Here is a 21,125-nt window from a genome sequence, read left to right on the forward strand (position 1 = left end):
AAACTGGTGTGGGTGAGAGAGACGTGAAGTGGACGCTGAATTTACTTACCAAGGGGAGAAAAGTGTAACGAAGTGCCCCATATCTCTGTTCTTCTTTACATCACTCCCTTCTAAAGGGACGCTGACGAAGAAGAGACCAGTAAGTCTTTTCGTGATAGCTTAGAATGATTGCTGACGTTTGTGATGATTCTTGTTGTGGTCGTAAACGTCAAGCTTTTCATTTTTGAAGGGTTAAGATACTGAGTTTTGAGATGAATCTTATCCCCGGTTTGAGATCTGTTTTAAGCAGAAGTCATTCCTGAAACATGTTGCGCTCTTTTTAGGATCTTGAAAGTGTGAGACGATATAGCATACCGCTGCCGGGTCATGTATTCAAACTGCCCTTCACGTACATGGTCATTTGGAAATTATTAAGCACTAAGAAATTTATTTACTTTGCCGCTGTGATTGTTTATTGCTTCCTTAGACCATGTTACATACTTGGCTGTGAATGATATGAAACATGCAGTTTTTTCATAAGGGTGTAATAACACTTCGTAAAACTCAACATTGTATTCTATATTGGGTTCAAAGCGAACTCTGAAGTTTGCAAAAATCAAGTTTTCATTGCTATGGTATTTTAAAACTAACCCGGTAATTTTCCAGTTTAGGGACTCGTATAGCTTTGGGTCCTCGACCTGCGCTCATGTTTTTATTTGGATTCACAATAAGAAGTTGAGAGAATGGCTTTTTCATCAGCATTTCAGGTAGGAATAAGTTAGTAATGAGGAGGATATGAAGGAAATGAATAATGAGGGGTTTGGTAAGAATAATGTAAAGTATACATGACCAAGAGGATATATGTGTCGGAGGTGGAGGGAACGAGGAGAAGAGGGAGACCAAATTGGAGGTGGAAAGATGGAGTGAAAAAGATTTTGTGTGATCGGGGCCTGAACATGCAGGAGGGCAAGGAATAGAGTGAATTGGAGCGATGTGGTATACCGGGGTTGACGTGCTGTCAGTGGATTGAATCAAGGCATGTGAAGCGTCTGGGGTAAACCATGGAAAGCTGTGTAGGTATGTATATTTGCGTGTGTGGACGTATGTATATACATGTGTATGGGGGGGGGGGGGCCATTTCTTTCGTCTGTTTCCTTGCGCTACCTCGCAAACGCGGGAGACAGCGACAAAGTATAATAATAATAAAAAAAAATACTAATTTACTAAAAACTATTATGACATCCATTATGGAGTGCTAAAGATGAAATGTTCGGTCTTGTATTAGCTAATTAACAGCATTTCAGGTTGGTTGGTTGTTTGTGCTTTAGGCCTATCAACTGCCAGGGTCATTAAGGCCGCCAATGTAAGTTACATCCACCAACCGAAATATCTTTAACACCTTCTTCAGGTGTTGAAGATAATTATAAGATCACATACACTCTCACTATGCATGTGGTCCATGACTGGGCATTTCAGAGGAGATGCACCTTTGTTATCAGCAAAGAATGATGCCATATATCATAGGGCTTGAGATGTAAACAAAATAGAGATAACTTATATGGAATTTACCAAAGACAAAAGAGGAGTCAGCATGTTATAGATGCATTTCAGTACCTTCCAAATAGAATGTGATACCTTAGTCCATGGTATTTATTTTCTCTGACAGATGTAATATAAATCTGTTTATAAAGGACTGGATGTTCAATAGGATATGAGTCTGTTTCTAGGGGAAATAAGGGGATACAATTACTTTTTAATGATGATTTATTATTGTTCTTTATCTGCATGACATCTTGAAATGTCTTTGATTTGAACGTGCTTAATATGATGTACTTCAGTTTCATGATATACATTCCTTAGATCCATTTCCCCATGCCCCAAAACTCAGCAATTATGATTTGTAGTTCTTTTCCTTATGTTTAGTTTACACTTGTTTATACAATGGCTAGTAGCCAGAGTACACAAGCAGACAATACAGGGCATGAGCTACATATTATCTTGGTGAATTGCTGGTTCCTCTGTGGTTACATGCTCACTGGGTGAAGGAAGCTTTAACTTTTCATGTTTTTGTTTATTGCCCACATATGTTTTGTTGTAGTTAAAGAGTTCATGCAGTTTTCATTACTGTATTGTAATATTTGCACTCATTTGAACTGATTGAGAATTTCTTAGAACATTTCTAATCTTTAATTTTAATACGTAAATATCAGAAGTATGTGAGAATTTCTTAGAACATTTCTAATCTTTAATTTTGATACATAAATATCAGAAATGTGAATAAGAGCAAGGTTATTAGGTACAGTAGGGTTGAGGGTCAAGTCAATTGGGAGGTGAGTTTGAATGGAGAAAAACTGGAGGAAGTGAAGTGTTTGAGATATCTGGGAGTGGATCTGGCAGCGGATGGAACCATGGAAGCGGAAGTGGATCATAGAGTGGGGGAGGGGGCGAAAATTCTGGGAGCCTTGAAGAATGTGTGGAAGTCGAGAACATTATCTCGGAAAGCAAAAATGGGTATGTTTGAAGGAATAGTGGTTCCAACAATGTTGTATGGTTGCGAGGCGTGGGCTATGGATAGAGTTGTGCGCAGGAGGATGGATGTGCTGGAAATGAGATGTTTGAGGACAATGTGTGGTGTGAGGTGGTTTGATCGAGTAAGTAACGTAAGGGTAAGAGAGATGTGTGGAAATAAAAAGAGCGTGGTTGAGAGAGCAGAAGAAGGTGTTTTGAAATGGTTCGGGCACATGGAGAGAATGAGTGAGGAAAGATTGACCAAGAGAATATATGTGTTGGAGGTGGAGGGAACGAGGAGAAGAGGGAGACCAAATTGGAGGTGGAAAGATGGAGTGAAAAAGATTTTGTGTGATCGGGGCCTGAACATGCAGGAGGGTGAAAGGAGGGCAAGGAATAGAGTGAATTGGAGCGATGTGGTATACCGGGGTTGACGTGCTGTCAGTGGATTGAATCAAGGCATGTGAAGCGTCTGGGGTAAACCATGGAAAGCTGTGTAGGTATGTATATTTGCATGTGTGGACGTATGTATATACATGTGTATGGGGGTGGGTTGGGCCATTTCTTTCGTCTGTTTCCTTGTGCTACCTCGCAAACACAGGAGACAGCAAAAAAAAAAAAAAAAAAAATCAGAAGTATATGTCACCTGTATAGCACATTTTTTTCTCTCTGACAGGCATGACCAAGTAAGTCAGATGAAGGATAATGACTTCCAATGCTGCATGTGAAGACGGCACTGTGGTGCCATCATATCTCCGTCCACCTCATCTTTCCTTCCTTGCTGCAGGAGCTGTTGCTCGATGTCTTACATATGAAGATTATGAGGAATGTAATCATTATAGGTAAGAATACATTATCTCTGTCATTGATTAATTTTTGATGGATGTAATGCTTTTGTTATCAAGTAGAGCAGCTAAAAATGTTTGGCGTTCACAGGTAGGCTGTTCACGTTATATATCCTCCAGGTTTATGCATTTCCTCACTCTGTGCTTTTATTTGATGTAAGATTTTCTTTACACCTATTCACACTCATTCATTTTATCAGTTCATGGCTCTGAGTTCCTTTCCTGAATTGTCATTCAACCTCACATTTTTTATTTTTTGATTTACTCCTTTCATTGCATCATACCTTCTGCATGTGTCATTTTTTCCTCACTTTCCATTATTTAACCCTATTATTCCTCAGTCATTTTTTGATTGTAGTTCCTTTATCCCCATTTCAGAAAGTTCATCAAAGAAGCTTTTACTTCTCAAACTCCCAACATTGCTATATTTTCCTATGAAGCATTAATAGGCATTAAATGCAAACTTTCACTTTTGTACTTCTGTCATTGGAGTTGCCATGTGCCTGCTCCAGAGTATACTGTTCTATCATCCTGTTTTCTCCTTTCTAGATTTCTGATCAAATGTTTATTTTGAACATCGGGTCTGAGTTTATTTTTATTTATGATCAGTGGACTGAACCCACCCCCATACACATGTATATACATATGTCCACACACGCAAATATACATACCTACACAGCTTTCCATGGTTTACCCCAGACGCTTCACATGCCCTGATTCAATCCACTGACAGCACCTCAACCCCGGTATACCACATTGATCCAATTCACTCTATTCCTTGCCCTCCTTTCATCCTCCTGCATGTTCAGGCCCCGATCACACAAAATCTTTTTCACTCCATCTTTCCACCTCCAATTTGGTCTCCCACTTCTCCTCGTTCCCTCCACCTCCGACACATATATCCTCTTGGTCAATCTTTCCTCACTCATTCTCTCCATGTGTCCAAACCATTTCAAAACACCCTCTTCTGCTCTCTCAACCACGCTCTTTTTATTTCCACACATCTCTCTTACCCTTACGTTACTTACTCGATCAAACCACCTCACACCACACATTGTCCTCAAACGTCTCATTTCCAGCACATCCATCCTCCTGCGCACAACTCTATCCATAGCTACGCCTCGCAACCATACAACATTGTTGGAACCACTATTCCTTCAAAGATACACATTTTTGCTTTCCGAGATAATGTTCTCGACTTCCACACATTCTTCAAGGCTCCCAGAATTTTCGCCCCCTCCCCCACCCTATGATCCACTTCCGCTTCCAAGGTTCCATCCGCTGCCAGATCCACTCCCAGATATCTAAAACACTTTACTTCCTCCAGTTTTTCTCCATTAAAACTTACCTCCCAATTGACTTGACCCTCAACCCTACTGTACCTAATAACCTTGCTCTTATTCACATTTACTCTTAACTTTCTTCTTTCACACACTTTACCAAACTCAGTCACCAGCTTCTGCAGTTTCTCACATGAATCAGCCACCAGCGCTGTATCATCAGCGAACAACAACTGACTCACTTCCCAAGCGTGTCGTAGAAGGCGACTAAAAGGGGAGGGAGTGGGGGGCTGGAAATCCTCCCCTCTCTTTTTTTTTAAATTTTCCAAAAGAAGGAACAGAGGGGGCCAGGTGAGGATATTCCAAAAAAGGCCCAGTCCTCTGTTCCTAACGCTACCTCGCTAACGTGGGAAATGGCGAATAGTTTAAAAGAAAGAAAAAAGAATATGTATATATATATATATATATATATATATATATTATCCCTGGGGATAGGGGAGAAAGAATACTTCCCACGTATTCCCTGCGTGTCGTAGAAGGCGACTAAAAGGGGAGGGAGCGGGGGGCTGGAAATCCTCCCCTCTCTTTTTTTTTAAATTTTCCAAAAGAAGGAACAGAGGGGGCCAGGTGAGGATATTCCAAAAAAGGCCCAGTCCTCTGTTCCTAACGCTACCTCGCTAACGTGGGAAATGGCGAATAGTTTAAAAGAAAGAAAAAAGAATATATATATATTTTTTTTATTATACTTTGTCGGTCTCCCGCGTTTGCGAGGTAGCGCAAGGAAACAGACGAAAGAAATGGCCCAATCCCCCCCCATACACATGTATATACATACGTCCACACACGCAAATATACATACCTACACAGCTTTCCATGGTTTACCCCAGACGCTTCACATGCCCTGCTTCAATCCACTGACAGCACGTCAACCCCGGTATACCACATCGCTCCAATTCACTCTATTCCTTGCCCTCCTTTCACCCTCCTGCATGTTCAGGCCCCGATCACACAAAATCTTTTTCACTCCATCTTTCCACCTCCAATTTGGTCTCCCTCTTCTCCTTGTTCCCTCCACCTCCGACACATATATCCTCTTGGTCAATCTTTCCTCACTCATCCTCTCCATGTGCCCAAACCACTTCAAAACACCCTCTTCTGCTCTCTCAACCACGCTTTTTTTATTTCCACACATCTCTCTTACCCTTACGTTACTCACTCGATCAAACCACCTCACACCACACATTGTCCTCAAACATCTCATTTCCAGCACATCCATCCTCCTGCGCACAACTCTATCCATAGCCCACGCCTTGCAACCATATATATATATATATATATATATATATATTATCCCTGGGGATAGGGGAGAAAGAATAATTCCCATGTATTCCCTGCGTGTCGTAGAAGGCGACTAAAAGGGGAGGGAGCGGGGGGCTGGAAATCCTCCCCTCTCGTTTTTTTTAAATTTTCCAAAAGAAGGAACAGAGAATGAGGCTAGGTGAGGATATTCCCTCAGAGGCCCAGTCCTCTGTTCTTAACGCTACCTTGCTAACGCGGGAAATGGCGAATAGTATGAAAGAAAAAATATATATATATATATATATATATATATATATATATATGCTCTGTGGAAGGTATTAAGAATATATGGTGTGGGAGGCAAGTTGTTAGAAGCAGTGAAAAGTTTTTGTCGAGGATGTAAGGCATGTGTACGTGTAGGAAGAGAGGAAAGTGATTGGTTCTCAGTGAATGTAGGTTTGCGGCAGGGGTGTGTGATGTCTCCATGGTTGTTTAATTTGTTTAGGGATGGGGTTGTTAGGGAGGTGAATGCAAGAGTTTTGGAAAGAGGGGCAAGTATGAAGTCTGTTGGGGATGAGAGAACTTGGGAAGTGAGTCAGTTGTTGTTTGCTGATGATACAGCGCTGGTGGCTAATTCATGTGAGAAACTGCAGAAGCTGGTGACTGAGTTTGGTAAAGTGTGTGAAAGACGAAAGTTAAGAGTAAATGTGAATAAGAGCAAGGTTATTAGGTACAGTAGGGTTGAGGGTCAAGTCAATTGTGAGGTGAGTTTGAATGGAGAAAAACTGGAGGAAGTAAAGTGTTTTAGATATCTGGGAGTGGATCTGTCAGCGGATGGAACCATGGAAGCGGAAGTGGATCATAGGGTGGGGGAGGGGGCGAAAATTCTGGGAGCCTTGAAGAATGTGTGGAAGTCGAGAACATTATCTCGGAAAGCAAAAATGGGTATGTTTGAAGGAATAGTGGTTCCAACAATGTTGTATGCTTGCGAGGCGTGGGCTATGGATAGAGTGGTGCGCAGGAGGATGGATGTGCTGGAAATGAGATGTTTGAGGACAATGTGTGGTGTGAGGTGGTTTGATCGAGTAAGTAACGTAAGGGTAAGAGAGATGTGTGGAAATAAAAAGAGCGTGGTTGAGAGAGCAGAAGAGGGTGTTTTGAAATGGTTTGGGCACATGGAGAGAATGAGTGAGGAAAGATTGACCAAGAGGATATATGTGTCGGAGGTGGAGGGAACGAGGAGAAGAGGGAGACCAAATTGGAGGTGGAAAGATGGAGTGAAAAAGATTTTGTGTGATCGGGGCCTGAACATGCAGGAGGGTGAAAGGAAGGCAAGGAATAGAGTGAATTGGATTGATGTGGTATACCGGGGTTGACGTGCTGTCAGTGGATTGAATCAAGGCATGTGAAGCGTCTGGTGTAAACCATGGAAAGCTGTGTAGGTATGTATATTTGCGTGTGTGGACGTATGTATATACATGTGTATGGGGGTGGGTTGGGCCATTTCTTTCGTCTGTTTCCTTGCGCTACCTCGCAAACGCGGGAGACAGCGACAAAGCAAAAAATATATATATATATATATATATATATATATATATATATATATATATATATATTTATTTATTTATTTATTTTTATTTTGCTTTGTCGCTGTCTCCCACATTAGCGAGGTAGCGCAAGGAAACAGACAAAGGAAATGGCCCAACCCACCCACATACACATGTATATACATACACGTCTACACATGCAAATATACATACCTGTACATCTCAATATATACATATATATAAACACACAGACATATACATATATACACATGTACGTAATTCATACTGTCTGCCTTTATTCATTCCCATCGCCACACATGAAATAACTACCCACTCCCCCCTCATGTGTGCGAGGTAGCGGTATGAAAAGACAACAAAGGCTCCTCCATTCGTTCACATTCAGTCTCTAGCTGTCATGTAATAATGTTCCGAAACCACAGCTCCCTTTCCACATCCAGGCCCCACACAACTTTCCATGGTTTACCCAAGACGCTTCACATGCCCTAGTTCAATCCATTGACAGCATGTCGACCCCGGTATACCACATTGTTCCAATTCACTCTATTCCTTCCACGCCTTTCACCCTCCTGCATGTTCAGGCCCCGATCACTCCAAATCTTTTTCACTCAATCTTTCCACCTCCAATTTGGTCTCCCACTTCTCCTCGTTCCCTCCACCTCTGACACATATATCCTCTTTGTCAATCTTTCCTCGCTCATTCTCTCCATGTGACCAAACCATTTCAAAACACCCTCTTCTACTTTCTCAATCACACGTCTCTCTTACCCTATTATTACTTACTCTATCAAACCACCTCACACCACATAGTGTCCTCAAACATCTCATTTCCAGCACATCCACCCTCCTGCGCACAACTCTGTCCATAGCCCACGCCCGCAACCATACAACATTGTTGGAACCACTATTCCTTCAAACATACCCATTTTTGCTTTCTGAGATAATGTTCTCGACATCCACACATTCTTCAAGGCTCCCAGAATTTTCGCCCCCTCCCCCACCCTATGATTCACTTCCGCTTCCATGGTTCCATCCGCTGCCAAATCCACTCCCAGATATCTAATACACTTCAGTGCCTCCGGTTTTTCTCCATTCAAACTTACCTCCCAATTGACTTGACTCTCAACCCTACTGTACCTAATAACCTTGCTCTTATTCACATTTACTCTCAACTTTTTTCTTTCACACACTTTACCAAACTCAGTCACCAGCTTCTGCAGTTTCTTACATGAATCAGCCACCAGCGCTGTATCATCAGCGAACAACAACTGGCTCGCTTCCCAACCTCTCTCATCCACAACAGACTGCATACTTGCCCCTCTTTCCAAAACTCTTGCATTTACCTCCCTAACAACCCCATCCATAAACAAATTAAACAACCATGGAGACATCACACACCCCTGCCGCAAACCTACATTCACTGAGAACCAATCACTTTCCTCTCTTCCTACACGTACACATGCCTTACATCCTCGATAAAAACTTTTCTCTGCTTCTAACAACTTGCCTCCCACACCATATATTCTTAATACCTTCCACAGAGCATCTCTATCAACTCCATCATATGCCTTCTCCAGATCCAGAAATGCTACATACAAATCCATTTGCTTTACTAAGTATTTCTCACATACATTCCTCAAAGCAAACACCTTATCCACACATCCTTTACCACTTCTGAAACCACACTGCTCTTCCCCAATCTGAAGTTCTGTACATGCCTTCACCCTCTCAATCAATACCCTCCCATATAATTTCCCAGGAATACTCAACAAACTTATACCTTTGTAATTTGAGCACTCACCTTTGTCCCCTTTGCCTTTGTACAATGGCACTATGCAAGCATTCTGCCAATCCTCAGGCACCTCACTATGAATCATACATACATTAAATAACCTTACCAACCAGTCAACAATAGTTACCCCCTTTTTTAATAAATTCCACTGCAATACCATCCAAACCTGCTGCCTTGCCGGCTTTCAACTTCCGCAAAGCTTTTTCTACCTCTTCTCTGTTTACCAAATCATTTTCCCTAACCCTAACTTTGCACACCACCTCGACCAAAACACCCTATATCTGCCACTCTATCATCAAACACATTCAACAAACCTTCAAAATACTCACTCCACCTCCTTCACACATCACCACTACTTGTTATCACCTCCCCATTAGCCCCCTTCACTGAAGTTCCCATTTGTTCCCTTGTCTTACGCACTTTATTTACCTCCTTCCAAAACATCTTTTTATTATCCCTAGGGATAAGGGAGAAAGAATACTTATCATGCATTCCTCACGTGTCGTAGAAGGCGACTATAGGGTACAGGAGCGGGGGGGCTAGAAACCCTCCCCTCCTTGTATTTTAACTTTCTAGAAGGGGAAACAGAAGAAGGAGTCACGCGGGGAGTGCTCATCCTCCTCGAAGGCTCAGATTGGGGTGTCTAAATGTTTGTGAATGTAACCAAGATGAGAAAAAAGGAGAGACAGGTAGTATGTTTGAGGAAAGGACCCTGGATGTTTAGGCTCTGAGTGAAACGAAGCTCAAGGGTAAAGGGGAAGAGTGGTTTGGGAATGTCTTGGGAGTAAAGTCAGGGGTTAGTGAGAGGACAAGAGCAAGGGTAGGAGTAGCACTACTCTTGAAACAGGAGTGGTGGGAGTATGTGATAGAGTGTAAGAAAGTAATCTCTAGATTGATATGGGTAAAACTGAAAGTTGATGGAGAGAGATGGGTGATTATTGGTGCATAAGCACCTGGGCATGAGAAGAAAGATCATGAGAGGCAAGTGTTTTGGTAGCAGCTGAATGAGTGTGTTAGTGGTTTTGATGCACGAGACCGGGTTATAGTGATGGGTGATTTGAATGCAAAGGTGAGTAATGTGGCAGTTGAGGGAATAATTGGTATACATGGGGTGTTCAGTGTTGTAAATGGAAATGGTGAAGAGCTCGTAGATTTATGTGCTGAAAAAGGACATGATTGGGAATACCTGGTTTAAAAAGAGAGATATACATAAGTATACGTATGTAAGTAGGAGAGATGGCCAGAGAGTGTTATTGGATTACGTGTTAATTGATAGGCACGCAAAAGAGAGACTTTTGGATGTTAATGTGCTCAGAGGTGCAACTGGAGGGATATTTGATCATTATCTTGTGTAGGCTAAGGTGAAGATTTGTAGAGGTTTTCAGAAAAGAAGAGTGAATGTTGGGGTGAAGAGAGTGGTGAGAGTAAGTGAGCTTGGGAAGGAGACTTGTGAGGAAGTACCAGGAGAGACTGAGTAGAGAATGGAAAAAGGTGAGAACAAAGGACGTAAGGGGAGTGGGGGAGGAATGGGATGTATTTAGGGAAGCAGTGATGGCTTGCGCAAGGGATGCTTGAGGCATGAGAAGCGTGGGAGGTGGGCAGATTAGAAAGGGTAGTGAGTGGTGGGATGAAGAAGTAAGGTTATAAGTGAAAGGGAAGAGAGAGGCATTTGGACGATTTTTGCAGGGAAATAATGCAAATGACTGGGAGATGTATAAAAGAAAGAGGCAGGAGGTCAAGAGACAAATAAGAGGGCAAATGAGAGTTGGGGGTGAAAGAGTATCATTAAATTTTAGGGAAAATAAAAAGATGTTTTGGAAGGAGGTAAATAAAGTGCGTAAGATAAGTAAACAAATGGGAACTTCAGTGAAGGGGGCTAATGGGGAGGTGATAACAAGTATTGGTGATGTGAGAAGGAGATGTAGTGAGTATTTTGAAGGTTTGTTGAATGTGTTTGATGATAGAGTGGCAGATATAGGGTGTTTTGGTCAAGGTGGTGTGCAAAGTGAGAGGGTTAGGGAGAATGATTTGGTAAACAGAGAAGAGGTAGTAAAAGCTTTGTGGAAGATGAAAGCCGGCAAGGCAGCAGGTTTGGAAGGTATTGCAATAGAATTTATTAAAAAAGGGGGTGACTGTATTGTTGACTGGTTGGTGCCTGAGGATTGGCAGAAAGCTTGCCTAGTGCCATTGTACAAAGGCAAAGGGGATAAAAGTGAGTGCTCAAATTACAGAGGTATAAGTTTGTTAAGTATTCCTGGGAAATTATATGGGAGGGTATTGATTGAGAGGGTGAAGGCATGTACAGAGCATCAGATTGGGGAAGAGCAGTGTGGTTTCAGAAGTGGCAGAGGATGTGTGGATCAGGTGTTTGCTTTGAAGAATGTATGTGAGAAATACTTAGAAAAGCAAGAGGTGCAAGAGGTGAAAAAGAGGGCAAATGAGAGTTGGGGTGAGAGAGTATCATTGAATTTTAGGGAGAATAAAAAGATGTTTTGGAAGGAGGTAAATAAAGTGCGTAAGACAAGGGAACAAATGGGAACTTCAGTGAAGGGGGCTAATGGGGAGGTGATAACAAGTATTGGTGATGTGAGAAGGAGATGGAGTGAGTATTTTGAAGGTTTGTTGAATGTGTTTGATGATAGAGTGACAGATACAGGGTGTTTTGGTCGAGGTGGTGTACAAAGTGAGAGGGTTAGGGAAAATGATTTAGTAAACAGAGAAGAGGTAGTAAAAGCTTTGCGGAAGATGAAAGCCGGTAAGGCAGCGGGTTTGGATGGTATTGCAGTGAATTTATTGAAAAAGGGGGTGACTGTATTGTTGACTGGTTGGTAAGGTTATTTAATGTATGTATGACTCATGGTGAGGTGCCTGAGGACTTGCGGAATGCTTGCATAGTGCCATTGTACAAAGGCAAAGGGGATAAGAGTGAGTGCTCAAATTACAGAGGTATAAGTTTGTTGAGTATTCCTGGGAAATTATATGGGAGGGTATTGATTGAGAGGGTGAAGGCATGTACAGAGCATCAGATTGGGGAAGAGCAGTGTGGTTTCAGAAGTGGTAGAGGATGTGTGGATCAGGTGTTTGCTTTGAAAAATGTATGTGAGATATACTTAGAAAAGTAAATGGATTTGTATATAGCATTTATGGATCTGGAGAAGGCATATGATAGAGTTGATAGAGATGCTCTGTAGAAGGTATTAAGAATATATGGTGTGGGAGGTAAGTTGTTAGAAGCAGTGAAAAGTTTTTATCGGGGATGTAAGGCATGTGTACGTGTAGGAAGAGAGGAAAGTGATTGGTTCTCAGTGAATGAAGGTTTGTGGCAGGGGTGCGTGATGTCTCCATGGTTGTTTAATTTGTTTATGGATGGAGTTGTTAGGGAGGTGAATGCAAGAGTTTTGGAAAGAGGGGCAAGTATGCAGTCTGTTTTGGATGATAGAGCTTGGGAAGTGAGTCAGTTGTTGTTTGCTGATGATACAGCGCTGGTAGCTGATTCGGGTGAGAAACTGCAGAAGCTGGTGACTGAGTTTGGTAAAGTGTGTGAAAGAAGAAAGCTGAGAGTATATGTGAATAAGAGCAAGGTTATTAGATACAGTAGGGTTGAGGGACAAGTAAATTGGGAGGTAAGTTTGTATGGAGAAAAACTGGTGGAAGTGAAGTGTTTTAGATATCTAGGAGTGGATTTGGCAGCGGATGGAACCATGGAGGCGGAAGTGAATCATAGGGTGAGGGAGGGGGTGAAAGTTCTGGGAGCGTTGAAAAATGTGTGGAAGTCGAGAACGTTATCTTGGAAAGCAAAAATTGGTATGTTTGAAGGAATAGTGGTTCCAACAATGTTATATGGTTGCGAGGCATGGGCTATAGATAGAGTTGTGTGGAAGAGGGTGGATGTGCTGGAAATGAGATGTTTGAGGACAATATTTGGTGTGAGATGGTTTGATTGAGTAAGTAATGAAAGGGTAAGAGAGATTTGTGGTAAAAAAAAAAAGAGTGTGGTTGAGAGAGCAGAAGAGGTTGTTTTGAAATGGTTTGGTCACATGGAGAGAATGAGTGAAGAGAGATTGACAAAGACGATATATGCGTCATAGGTTGAGGGAACAAGGAGAAGTGGGAGACCAAATTGGAGGTGGAAAGATGGAGTGAAAAAGATTTTAAGTGATCGAGGCCTGAACATGCAGGAGGGTGAAAGGCATGCGAGGAATAGACTGAATTGGAACGATGTGGTATACTGGGGGCGACGTGCTGTCAGTGGATTGAACCAGGGCATGTGAAGCATCTGGGGTAAACCATGGAAAGTTTTGTGGGGCCTGGATATGGTTTCGGTGCATTATACATGACAGCTAGAGACTGAGTGTGAACTAATGTGGTCTTTGTTTTCTTTTCCTAGCCCTACCTCGCACACATGCGGGGGGAGGGGGTTGTCATTTCATGTGTGACGGGGTGGCGACGGGAATGAATAAGGACAGACAGTATGAATTATGTACATGTGTCTTTATGCATATGTCTGTGTGTGTATATATATGTATACATTGAGATGTATACGTATGTAGGTGTGCTGTGTGTGGACATGTATGTATATACATTTGTATGTGGGTGGGTTGGGCCATTCTTTCATCTATAACATGAAAAGAAGTATTAAAGCTGGAAAAGATTTATTCTGAGAAAGATGTTCGTAAGATCATTACAGTGTGCAGTACGATACACAGCTAGAGTAGCTGACCTAGATGTACGAGTGGTTTAAGCAACTATGGGGTAAATTCATACCTATTGCTTGCCCACTTTTTTCAGTTTTCAAGAGCTGAAAATTAGTGAGCCTTGTGAGTTTACCCCGAGCACTTCATCTTTATAGTTGCAAATATCTACTTAAGCTACAGTATACTTGTTAGAAGTGAAGACAGGGAAGAAGTATGGGTAAGAATAACAGATTATGTTTGTTTAAATTCACATAGATCACATATAAACTTAAAAACTACATTGGGTTTACAGACTCACCGGAATTATAATTATGAAATGGTAGGACTTAGTCTTGGCCAAGTGGAAAGATTGCTTCCTGTAATTTGAATAAATTTTCATACAAACATTGCTTATTCCAAAGGAAATTGGACAGATCTTCTGTATTAATCCTCTTCATGTCTTAAGCATAGTTTATTACAAGATAGAATTAATTTGTCTCATTCTTCTTTTTTTTTATGCCACAGATGGGACCCAGTTATGATATGGCAGTTTGAGTTACCACAGAAAAAGAAAAAAAGTAAAAAGTCTACAGAGAGAAGTCAGATCTACAATCTAAATGAGGTGACCATGCCACCTCCCAAGCCACAGTGGGTATGTTCTCTTAAATGCTTACTAGACATAGGTATTAACTCTATTGCTGTAAATTGCAGGGTGTAGTTTATCAGGAATAATCATATGATAATTAACCTGTATGAGACACATTCTTGGGAGGAAAGCAGTTTTCAAGAAAGACAGGCGTATTTCTCAGATGGGTATGTCTTCTATTCAGGGATGGCATGATGATTCTTACTTGTCCAGTAACTATCACTTATATCAGACGATGCCTATATGGTTAATTTGGAACCAGTGCATCAGGTGTAACAATTCAGTTATGTTCTTTTAAGCTTTTGGAGTAATTATTTGTCTGTTTTACCAGTTTGATTGACTTAGGCATCTCATTTAGACTGACGACTTCAAATAACATAAAGATAGCATATTTGTGAAAACTGTTTTCTAGTGTCATCATGTAGCAGTAATTGAGAAACTTATATAGTACTTGCATGCTGCTTTAGCCATCATATAAGTTATAGTTGCCTTTTGTTTCACAATGAGAGAAGCTTGTAATATACAAGAGTAAGTTATTCGAGGCGGATGTAGTTATAAATGTCTCGTGTAATATTGATATAAAGGGAAAACCATTTGTCCCAGAAAAAGTTTTAACCATTTTTTTTACCATTACTATGAGATGTAAATGTAATTAATTTCTGTTAAACTGAAATGCAGTACTTGCTATATAGCTACTGTTTGATTTACTCTACAGCAAGAAATTAAGAAGTTTCGTGATTGGTGGTGGAACACGAGCACTCTTGGAAGTTTAGATTCTGTATTACGGTCGCAGATTGTGGATGCGTTTGAGCAGCTGAGTTGGACTTCAAAAACAGAAGAAGAGTTTGTTCTTTTTTTACTACTGCGACTTTGTGTTGATACAAAAATTGAGCTTGGAGGAGAACGCTTCGAAATTTTAAGGTAGGGCCATCTTTAGCATTTCTTTATATTAAAGACAAAACTTAAACATTAAACATTACAAGTGTTGATATTTTAGAATTATTTATATATATTTATCTTATTCTTTACTTCCTAGTGTAAAGTGTATATATATATATATATATATATAAGTGTATATATATATATATATATATATATATATATATCTTTCTTTTTCTTTCTTTTAAACTATTCGCTGTTTCCCGCGTTAGCGAGGTAGCATTAAGAACAGAGGACTGGGCCTTTTTTGGAATATCCTCACCTGGCCCCACTCTGTTCCTTCTTTTGGAAAATTAAAAAAAAACGAGAGGGGAGGATTTCCAGCCCCCCGCTCCCTCCCCTTTTAGTTGCCTTCTACGACACGCAGGGAATACGTAGGAAGTATTCGTAATCCCCTATCCCCAGGGATAATATCCTCCCCTCCTTGTATTTTTAACTTCTAAAATGGGAAACAGAAGAAGGAGTCACACGGGGAGTGCTCATCCTCCTCAAAGGCTAGACTGGGGTGTCTAAATGTGTGTGGATGTAACCAAGATGTGAAAAAAGGAGAGGTAGGTAGTATGTTTGAGGAAAGGAACCTGGATGTTTTGGCTCTGAGTGAAACGAAGCTCAAGGGTAAAGGGGAAGAGTGGTTTGGGAATGTCTTGGGAGTAAAGTCAGGGGTTAGTGAGAGGACAAGAGCAAGGGAAGGAGTAGCAGTACTCCTGAAACAGGAGTGGTGGGAGTATATGATAGAATGTAAGAAAGTAAATTCTCGATTAATATGGGTAAAACTGAAAGTTGATGGAGAGAGATGGGTGATTATTGGTGCATATGCACCTGGGCATGAGAAGAAAGATCATGAGAGGCATGGGAGCAGCTGAATGAGTGTGTTAGTGGTTTTGATGCACGAGAGCGGGTTATAGTGATGGGTGATTTGAATGCAAAGGTGAGTAATGTGGCAGTTGAGGGAATAATTGGTATACATGGACTGTTCAGTGTTGTAAATGGAAATGGTGAAGAGCTTGTAGATTTATGTGCTGAAAAAGGACTGGTGATTGGGAACACCTGGTTTAAAAAGCAAGATATACATAAGTATATGTATGTAAGTAGGAGAGATGGCCAGAGAGCATTATTGGATTACGTGTTAATTGACAGGCGCGCAAAAGAGAGACTTTTGGATGGTAATGTGCTCAGAGGTGCAACTGGAGGGATGTCTGATCATTATCTTGTGGAGGCTAAGGTGAAGATTTGTATGGGTTTTCAGAAAAGAAGAGTGAATGTTGGGGTGAAGAGGGTGGTGAGAGTAAGTGAGCTTGGGAAGGAGACTTATGTGAGGAAGTACCAGGAGAGGCTGAGTACAGAATGGAAAAAGGTGAGAACAATGGAAGTAATGGGAGTGGGGGAGGAATGGGATGTACTTAGGGAATCAGTGATGGATTGCGCAAAAGATGCTTGTGGCATGAGAAGAGTGGGAGGTGGGTTGATTAGAAAGGGTAGTGAGTGGTGGGATGAAGAAGTAAGATTATTAGTGAAAGAGAAGAGAGAGGCATTTGGACGATTTTTGCAGGGAAAAAATGCAATTGAGTGGGAGATGTATAAAAGAAAGAGGCAGGAGGTCAAGAGAAAGGTGCAAGAGGTGAAAAAGAGGGCAAATGAGAGTTGGGGTGAGAGAGTATCATTAAATTTTAGGGAGAATAAAAAGATACTCTGGAAGGAGGTAAATAAAGTGCGTAAGACAAGGGAGCAAATGGGAACTTCAGTGAAGGGCGCAAATGGGGAGGTGATAACAAGTAGTGGTGATGTGAGAAGGAGATGGAGTGAGTATTTTGAAGGTTTGTTGAATGTGTTTGATGATAGAGTGGCAGATATAGGGTGTTTTGGTCGAGGTGGTGTGCAAAGTGAGAGGGTTAGGGAAAATGATTTGGTAAACAGAGAAGAGGTAGTAAAAGCTGTGCAGAAGATGAAAGCCGGCAAGGCAGCAGGTTTGGATGGTATTGCAGTGGAATTTGAGGGGGTGACTGTATTGTTGACTGGTTGGTAAGGTTATTTAATGTATGTATGACTCATGGTGAGGTGCCTGAGGATTGGCGTAATGCGTGCATAGTGCCATTGTACAAAGGCAAAGGGGATAAGAGTGAGTGCTCAAATTACAGAGGTATAAGTTTGTTGAGTATTCCTGGTAAATTATATGGGAGGGTATTGATTGAGAGGGTGAAGGCATGTACAGAGCATCAGATTGTGGAAGAGCAGTGTGGTTTCAGAAGTGGTAGAGGATGTGTGGATCAGGTGTTTGCTTTGAAGAATGTATGTGAGAAATACTTAGAAAAGCAAATGGATTTGTATGTAGCATTTATGGATTTGGAGAAGGCATATGATAGAGTTGATAGAGATGCTCTGTGGAAGGTATTAAGAATATATGGTGTGGGAGGCAACTTGTTAGAAGCAGTGAAAAGTTTTTATCGAGGATGTAAGGCATGTGTACGTGTAGGAAGAGAGGAAAGTGATTGGTTCTCAGTGAATGTAGGTTTGCGGCAGGGATGTGTGATGTCTCCATGGTTGTTTAATTTGTTTATGGATGGGGTTGTGAGGGAGGTGAATGCAAGAGTTTTGGAAAGAGGGGCAAGTATGAAGTCTGTTGTGGATGAGAGAGCTTGGGAAGTGAGTCAGTTGTTGTTCGCTGATGATACAGCGCTGGTGGCTGATTCATGTGAGAAACTGCAGAAGCTGGTGGCTGATTCACGTGAGAAACTGCAGAAGCTGGTGACTGAGTTTGTTAAAGTGTGTGAAAGAAGAAAGTTAAGAGTAAATGTGAATAAGAGCTAGGTTATTAGGTACAGTAGGGTTGAGGGTCAAGTCAATTGGGAGGTAAGTTTGAATGGAGAAAAACTGGAGGAAGTAAAGTGTTTTAGATATCTGGGAGTGGATCTGGCAGCGGATGGAACCATGGAAGAGGAAGTGAATCATAGGGTGGGGGAGGGGGCGAAAATCCTGGGAGCCTTGAAGAATGTGTGGAAGTCGAGAACATTATCTCGGAAAGCAAAAATGGGTATGTTTGAAGGAATAGTGGTTCCAACAATGTTGTATGGTTGCGAGGCGTGGGCTATGGATAGAGTTGCGCGCAGGAGGGTGGATGTACTGGAAATGAGATGTTTGAGGACAATGTGTGGTGTGAGGTGGTTTGATCGAGTAAGTAATGTAAGGGTAGGAGAGATTTGTGGAAATAAAAAGAGCGTGGTTGAGAGAGCAGAAGAGGGTGTTTTGAAATGGTTTGGGCACATGGAGAGAATGAGTGAGGAAAGATTGACCAAGAGGATATATGTGTCGGAGGTGGAGGGAACGAGGAGAAGTGGGAGACCAAATTGGAGGTGGAAAGATGGAGTGAAAAAGATTTTGTGTGATCTGGGCCTGAACATGCAGGAGGGTGAAAGGAGGGCAAGGAATAGAGTGAATTGGATCGATGTGGTATACCGGGGTTGAGGTGCTGTCAGTGGATTTAATCAGGGCAGGTGAAGCGTCTGGGGTAAACCATGGAAAGTTGTGTGGGGCCTGGATGTGGAAAGGGAGCTGTGGTTTCGGGCATTATTGCGTGGCAGCTAGAGACTGAGTGTGAATGAATGGGGCCTTTGTTGTCTTTTCCTAGTGCTACCTCGCACACATGAGGGGGAGGGGGATGGTATTCCATATGTGGCGAGGTGGCGATGGGAGTGAATGGGGGCAGACAGTGTGAATTGTGTGCATGGGTATATATGTATGTGTCTGTGTATGTATATATATGTGTACATTGAGATGTATAGGTATGTATATTTGCGTGTGTGGACGTGTGTGTGTATACATTGTGTATGGGGGTGGGTTGGGCCATTTCTTTCAACTGTTTCCTTGCGCTACCTCGCAAACGCAGGAGACAGCGACAAAGCAAAAATATATATATATATATATATATATATATATATATATATATATATATATATATATATATATATATTTTTTTTTTTTTTGCTTTGTCGCTGTCTCCCGCATTTGCGAGGTAGCGCAAGGAAACAGACGAAAGAAATGGCCCAACCCACCCCCATACACATGTATATACATACGTCCACACACGCAAATATACATACCTACACAGCTTTCCATGGTTTACCCCAGACGCTTCACATGCCTTGATTCAATCCACTGACAGCACGTCAACCCCGGTATACCACATCGCTCCAATTCACTCTATTCCTTGCCCTTCTTTCACCCTCCTGCATGTTCAGGCCCCGATCACACAAAATCTATTTCACTCCATCTTTCCACCTCCAATTTGGTCTCCCTCTTCTCCTCGTTCCCTCCACCTCCGACACATATATCCTCTTGGTCAATCTTTCCTCACTCATTCTCTCCATGTGACCAAACCATTTCAAAACACCCTCTTCTGCTCTCTCAACCACGCTCTTTTTATTTCCACACATCTCTCTTACCCTTACGTTACTTACTCGATCAAACCACCTCACACCACACATTGTCCTCAAACATCTCATTTCCAGCACATCCATCCTCCTGCGCACAACTCTATCCATAGTCCACGCCTCGCAACCATACAACATTGTTGGAACCACTATTCCTTCAAACATACCCATTTTTGCTTTCCGAGATAATGTTCTCGACTTCCACACATTCTTCAAGGCTCCCAGAATTTTCGCCCCCTCCCCCACCCTATGATCCACTTCCGCTTCCATGGTTCCATCCGCTGCCAGATCCACTCCCAGATATCTAAAACACTTCACTTCCTCCAGTTTTTCTCCATTCAAACTGACCTCCCAATTGACTTGACCCTCAACCCTACTGTACCTAATAACCTTGCTCTTATTCACATTTACTCTTAACTTTCTTCTTTCACACACTTTAACAAACTCAGTCAGCAGCTTCTGCAGTTTCTCACATGAATCAGCCACCAGCGCTGTATCATCAGCGAACAACAACTGACTCACTTCCCAAGCTCTCTCATCCCCAACAGACTTCATACTTGCCCCTCTTTCCAAAACTCTTGCATTCACCTCCCTAACAACCCCATCCATAAACAAATTAAACAACCATGGAGACATCACACACCCCTGCCGCAAACCTTCATTCACTGAGAACCAATCACTTTCCTCTCTTCCTACACGTACACATGCCTTACATCCTCGATAAAAACTTTTCACTGCTTCTAACAACTTGCCTCCCACACCATATATTCTTAATACCTTCCACAGAGCATTTCTATCAACTCTATCATATGCCTTCTCCAGATCCATAAATGCTACATACAAATCCATTTGCTTTTCTAAGTATTTCTCACATACATTCTTCAAAGCAAACACCTGATCCACACATCCTCTACCACTTCTGAAACCACACTGCTCCTCCTCAATCTGATGCTCTGTACATGCCTTCACCCTCTCAATCAATACCCTCCCATATAATTTCCCAGGAATACTCAACAAACTTATACCTCTGTAATTTGAGCACTCACTCTTATCCCCTTTGCCTTTGTACAATGGCACTATGCACGCATTACGCCAATCCTCAGGCACCTCACCATGAGTCATACATACATTAAATAACCTTACCAACCAGTCAACAATACAGTCACCCCCTTTTT

At 41.8% G+C, this 21,125-nt stretch overlaps 1 protein-coding gene across 1 annotated transcript in view; it reads left to right on the forward strand.

The window, feature by feature from the left end:
- The window catches only part of LOC139759753 (uncharacterized), a 38,255-nt gene continuing 17,130 nt past the window's right edge, over window positions 1-21,125 (forward strand). The window contains exons 1-4 of the mRNA XM_071682192.1: window positions 1-139; window positions 3,164-3,329; window positions 14,467-14,593; window positions 15,303-15,508. Of these exons, the coding sequence (XP_071538293.1) occupies window positions 3,193-3,329; window positions 14,467-14,593; window positions 15,303-15,508 (470 nt within the window). The 5' untranslated portion in view covers window positions 1-139; window positions 3,164-3,192. The remainder of the gene's footprint in view (window positions 140-3,163; window positions 3,330-14,466; window positions 14,594-15,302; window positions 15,509-21,125) is intronic.

Source organism: Panulirus ornatus, chromosome 34 (genome assembly GCF_036320965.1).
Source record: "Panulirus ornatus isolate Po-2019 chromosome 34, ASM3632096v1, whole genome shotgun sequence".
Classification (NCBI taxonomy): domain Eukaryota; kingdom Metazoa; phylum Arthropoda; class Malacostraca; order Decapoda; family Palinuridae; genus Panulirus; species Panulirus ornatus.